The 6,000-nt window shown below is 49.0% G+C and overlaps 1 protein-coding gene across 3 annotated transcripts in view; it reads left to right on the top strand.

Annotated features, from left to right (window-relative positions):
• The first annotated feature begins 203 nt into the window (after positions 1-203).
• FBXO11 (F-box protein 11) overlaps positions 204-6,000 on the top strand; it is a 79,432-nt gene continuing 73,635 nt past the window's right edge. Inside the window, exon 1 of one of the 3 annotated variants that reach the window (XM_075147325.1) lies at positions 204-696. In XM_075147325.1, coding sequence (XP_075003426.1) covers positions 588-696 — 109 coding nt within the window. In that variant the 5' untranslated portion in view covers positions 204-587. The remainder of the gene's footprint in view (positions 697-6,000) is intronic. The other 2 variants (XM_075147323.1, XM_075147324.1) reach the window with 2 other exon arrangements.

The raw sequence follows: 6,000 nt of genomic DNA, 5'->3' as shown, positions 1-6,000 counted from the left end.
CGGCCCAGCCCCGCGCGGCCGCCACCCCCCCCGCGCCTGCCGCCCCGACCCTTATATCCTGCTCCGCCACCCCACCCCGCGCCGCGCCGCTCGCCCGCCCCTCCCCACCCCGCGCCCCATAGAAGCGGCGCGGGGATTGGCCGCGCCGCCGCCGGCCGGCTGTGTGGGAGGCGGCGATTGGCGGAGCGCGGCCGCCAGCGGCTGCCTCCCCGCGAGTGTGTGTCTCTGGCAGTGTCAATGGCTCCTCCTGCCACGGAGCAGCGACGGGCTTGAGACGGGCAGGACCGCGGGGCTCCTTTAAGAGAGGGATTTTCGGGGGGGCCGGGGAGGGGGGCCGCGGCGCGAACGTCCCCCACAGCCAGCGCTCGGGAGAGCCAGCGGCCGGCGGCTCCTCTGCCTCTCGAGCGAGCCGGCGAGGAGGCGGCAGCGGCGGCGGGACCCGCGCCTGGAGACCCCCCCCTCCTTCCCTGCTGCCCGCTGCTGCGAGGCGGCCGCCCCGGGGCTCCCTCCTTCCCCCCCTCCCCGACGAGGCACCGGTTGCCGGAGGATTCCCCCCCTCCCCTCCCGCCACCCACACGAGTCGGCAAATGAACTCGGTCCGAGCCGCCAACAGGAGACCCAGGCGAGTGTCCAGGCCGCGCCCGGTGCAGCAGCAGCAGGAGAGGAACAACGCCGCCGCCGCCGCCGGGGATCGGGGTAAGCCAGGCGCCGCCGCGCCGAGCGGGGGCCTGCGCGGGGTTCGCCGGCGGCGCTGGGCCCCGCCGCGCCCGGCCGGGCACCGGCAGGAAAAGCCCAGGCTGCTTCACCCTTGGCTCCCGCTCAGGCCGCGCTTTGTTTGGCTTGGGCTCTGCCCCGACTCGGGGCCGCTGGGCCCTGCCGCCGAGCGGGAGGGAGGCGGGGGCTCGGCCCCTTTCCCGGCCGCTCTCCCACGCCCGCCGGGGAGGGGGGAGCCGATCGCCGCCGGCCTCTCGGGACGGAACGGGGCGAACGCCCCCCCGCCCCGTCCCCGGGGGCTGCGGGGAGGCTTCGCCCGGGAGAGCCGGTGCCTCCCCGCGGGGAGCGGCGGGCTGGGCCCCCGGGCCGGCGAAGGGGAGAGGTGACGCGGGAAGCCGCGGGGCGCGGGGGGAGCGGCGCCCGGGGGGGCTGCGGGGCGGAGGGGGCGGGGGGCTGGTGCCGGGCAACTTGCGCCGACACCTTCCCCGCCGCCGTCGGCGAAATGGTGTCCGGGGGCGGCGGCCCGGGTCTCGCCGAGCCTCCGCGGCCCGCCGCCGCCGTGCAATGTTTGCTGCGCAGTTCGGCGCCCGGGCTTCGGTTACAGCGCCCGGCGGGGGGGCGCGGGCCGCGGCCGATCGGCCATTTATTTACCTCAGCCACACCGCCCCCCTCTCCCCCAACCCCGCGCCCGCCCCCGCCGCGGCACCCGGCGGCCCCGAGCCGGCCGGAACGGAACGGGGGCTCCGGCCCCCCGCGCCTCAGCCCTGCCCGGCGGGTCCGCCCGCGCCGGTGGGGCCGGGGCCTAGCGTAAAAATGTTGACAATTTGGAGCTAATGGGGGAAAGCACCATTGTCTGAGGGGATGGGGAAGCGGCGAGGTGGGATTCCTCCCCTGATGGAGCCCGGAGCGGGGTCGCTAGTGCTGGGGTAGGGGGGTGGGGGCGAGGGGGTGGCGGTCCCCCGGCCCTGGCACTGTCGCCCCAGTGATGGCTCTCGGGGTGCGAGTGTGCGTGTGCTCCGTATGTGCAGGGCTGGTTTTTTTTTTTTTTTTTGAAGGCGAGATGGGGGTGGGATTGGAGGAGACATTTTGCATGTCTTATCTGGTGGATTGGATTTTAATTTTTTATGCATTGGCTGTCACAACTCTGGCATGATAAAGGAGACTGATCCGTGGTGCAGTTTTAGATGTACAAATGTCTTTTTAAAATAAAAAAAAAAGCCTTCATTGTCATCTGAATGTCTTTTGTTTGAGTATCTAGGATATTACATCGAGAACAAGGTATTTTAACTACGGAGATGCATCGTGATAAATATTTTAGTGCGTTTTATACAATCAAAACATTTTAAGCAAATGAAGTAAAGAAAATTTAATCGGAGGAAGTATTTTTAATTCTCCATTCCTCCCCCCTCCCTTCCCTCCCCTTCCTTCCCCCGCCCCTCCTCGCACACATTGGTCAGAGCGAAGAATGTTACCCAGACCAGATTGCTGTGTATATAACCAGAGGATGTGATGTCTTATGCCCAATTATGGGTCTTGTGTAAACCTTCCAAAATCTTTAATAATTATATAATTAAAATGACTTCTCTGGTATACTGACATTTAAAAAAAAACAACAAAAAAAAAACCACGAAAAGAACTTCCTGCTCTCAATGACATGTACTGAGGATTTTCATCATCGATGTTCCATATGCAGAATATAGAATTTTTTCAGCCCCGCAGTTTACTTTTTCTTTTAAACAGATGAAAATATAACTTCTGAAAGGCATCCGGAAAGGTGTGCTTATGGATTAAATGCTGTGATTATTCAGTTTTACATTGGACTACCTGTCTCAAACCGTTCATATGCTATTAATTTGCTAAAGATACAGGCAGAAACTTTTTCTCTTAAAATATGAGGCTGCAATTTATTTGTATTACTCTGCCGTTTTGTAGAACTCTACATTCACCTAATTCTTTTTTTTTTCACGTTGTTCATTGGTGTTTACCACTTAGTGGTGATAAAATTGTAACAAAATCAAGTTTCACAGTTTGCTGAAATTACTGTTCCATATGGATCACTGCTAGCTTTTTCCTTCCATTTTTGAAGGTCAGTTGCACTAGTCTGACTTGCCCAAAAATGTATCGAGAATGTTGGGGTCTTTTGTTACTAGTTTTATATCTACATTTGGGTGTAGTTCCTATTCCTATCTCAGAACTTGCAAGGTCTGATCCACTATCTCTGGAAGCTAATGCCAGTTTTACCTGTGACTTTGATAGCTTTGTGCAGGGCTGTTACTGCAAAGGATGTTGAATAATGCTACTAAATTATAAGCCCATATACTAGGGTTAAAGTATACCACACAAGTCAGTGGTGACTTTTTTCACCTTTATTCCCAAGCAATGTAGGTCATCTTAAAAAAGGCTGTACAAAAGAAGCAGTGTAAGTTATTAGGAAAGGGTTTTTTTTTAAACTCAGATTCAAATTTGTTTAAAAAAATTGTTATTAGATAATGTGAGTGCGGCTGTGATTAAATGAAGATTATTCTTTGTTATTATTAATTTCTTTCCTCCGTTGTATTACAGCACAGTACTTACAAGTACAAATATCATGGAACAGAGTTGATAATGTAGCACAAAGTTAATCTTTGGAACTTCTTGTTGTTTCATATCATTAGATTGCTTGGTAAAACGTGTACTAGGTCTTGAGCTTTATTTATTATTTAATGCTGTGTAAGTAGACAGTGTTTTGCAACTGTGAGCTTTTTACCACTGGGTAAAAATAAAGTTGTGACTCCTGTTATTAATAAATAGATCACTAGAAAAAAATGGTTTTATAAAAATCCCCCATCAAAGGTTTCTTGTAAGGGTTTAAAAATCATACAAAGCTGTGTTTTATACTGTGAAGCGATTCTTGTTTTAATGTATTTTATATATGTAGTGTGAATAGATCTAATGAATGCATAATCATGCTATCTATATTATACATTGATAAACAATGATTGTGTACCTGTATTCTGATTAGTGTGGAAGGGAGATCATAAATGATTGCAGATAAAAAATTTTTCTCCCCCAAACTCACTGTGTTGTACAGCCAAGATAAGATGTCATCAGGATATACTTCCCAAGATGTTTTGCCTTATGTTCTGCTGTTCACACCTCCCTCCATCTAAATTAGCCACTCTGGCTACACTATGCTGCTTCTCTTTTACCTTCTCCCTCCTGATCTCTCCCCAGTCACCAATGGGGTTGCCAGTGGTTTATTCTGTGGTTTTGGAATTCTGCATGAAGGATACAGAATAGATGGGTCCTTTCATTTTCCTTAGGACAATGGTCAACCCAAAAGGAAATCTGGACTGGGTGATGTCTGTGTTTAAATATTGCTGTGTTTGCTTATAGTGCTATTTTTTTTTCCTTGAGGGTATAGGTTTGGCTACAGTTTTAGGAAGAAGACAAGGTTAGACACTTAAAAAAAAAAAAAGAAAATCTTGTCCAGAATGCAGCTAAAACTCTCAACCTCAGAGCTATCACATAGGATTTTTTTTTCTTTTTTCTGTTTTTCTCAAAATAATAACTACATTAGTGCATATGTGTGCTTCTTTATAACATCAGCACATTACTGACCAATGAGGTTCTGAACTTTATGTCCAGTATTAAGTGCTTTTAGGACTGGATCCTGTATACTGTAAAGTACCAAATGTGTAGCACCATGGCAGCTGCGTCTGCCACAATCCTGCGCGTTCCTTTTACGTGATAGCGGTGTCCATGTGACAAGGCAGTGAGCTGGCTCTGGAGCTGCCTGCGCCAAACGCTAACTGCTGGGGTTTTTTTTCCCCGTGTTGATTTTTGGCACAAGTGCCGGTACAAGGGAAGGCATAACACTGTGGGTGTGGTGGGACTGTGGCAGCTCTGATTTAGATTGGGTTAAGCTGGGTCAATACTTTTGGAGTTGAGGCATATTTAATACATACAGCCTGTAAACCTACCTTGCAAGTTTGCTCCCCCGCCTCCCCCCAATCTATTTTCCAAACAAAACAAGACTTATACACCCATACAGTCAGTTTGTCTGTCACTCAGCAACTTCTGAACTTGTTAACTCATTTCAACTAGATTTGACAAAGGGGTCTGAAGTTCTTAAGTTTTGTGGAAATTATTGACTGGCCAGAGGAAGAAGACAATGAGGGAAAGACGTTTATAACTTACCCTCTCTGCCCATGCCAAGAAGCAGCAACCAGCTGGCCTGTCAGCGCACAAGGTAATTGAATTAGTCATTTGTCTGTATAGGGGACGTGAGGGTTTGAAGTACTGGGAGAAAGAGTAGGTTAAGCTGTGTAAGACACAAACATGTAGAAACTAAGCTCCAGTAGATTTCTTGCTCACAAAGCTTGAATTTTGTAATGCTGAGATAAATATCTTGGGAAAGTTAAGGAGTCTTTATTTGGCCCTATTTCAAGTGCATGTGTGTAAGCATGTGCGTTTTTTTTTTTTTTAATATATGCACCAAAAGGCTTATATTGGTGTGTGCTGGGCTGTAACAGTAACTGAATTAAATGACTCTTATTCTGAAGCAAATGCCCGGACTTGCATCAAAATAACTAAATTGGTTTCAGTTTTTGTAGGATCATCCCTTATGGCAAGAAGTCAAGTCATCAGGCATCAGTTGCTCCAGGTGGAAAGAAATCTAATACAGGATTTTCCATATTCCCTAAAAGAGAGTCCTGGGCTGTGAAAAGATGTATTTACATCTGCATGTGTAATCCTTGTTTCTGCAATGAAAAGTTTCCAAAGTCTACCTTACAGATAAAAGGTTAGAATCTATAAATTGGGTACTTCAAGTACAACTTCTGTTTACCAAAGCCTGATTCTGCATCATGAGTAAAAAGGAGTGTCTGGGTACCTCTGTTGTCCTTCATGTAGGACAAGTGCCTAAATTTATGCTAAAGCTTTCTATCTGTTTTGGAGAGATCAAAATCAAGTGTATATGTTCTTGGAATACACAGTAATGTTCATTGCCCATAGTTTTGGTGTATTTTGGTCATTCGTAAGACCACTAACATCTGTTATAGTTTCCCAGAAATACCAAATCTTCTCTTATTTAGTTTCTGTGTTACAAAAACTTTGAGCCCAATGGTTTAAGTAAAGAAGTAATGAGGTCTCCTACATTGATGTATTTGATATCTTTCTGCTTTGGGGGAAGGTTATGCTTTGTGCCCCACTCCTGCTCTGGTGCTTCCTGGGAGAATCACAGTTATGGAGTAGACCGAAGCTGTCCAATATGTGTCAGGCTTTTATTGCAGGTGTGCAGGGCAT

Source organism: Calonectris borealis, chromosome 3 (assembly GCF_964195595.1).
Source record: "Calonectris borealis chromosome 3, bCalBor7.hap1.2, whole genome shotgun sequence".
In the NCBI taxonomy this organism is placed as follows: domain Eukaryota; kingdom Metazoa; phylum Chordata; class Aves; order Procellariiformes; family Procellariidae; genus Calonectris; species Calonectris borealis.
Note: the sequence above shows the minus strand (reverse complement) of the source record. Positions and strands in the feature narration are given on the sequence as shown.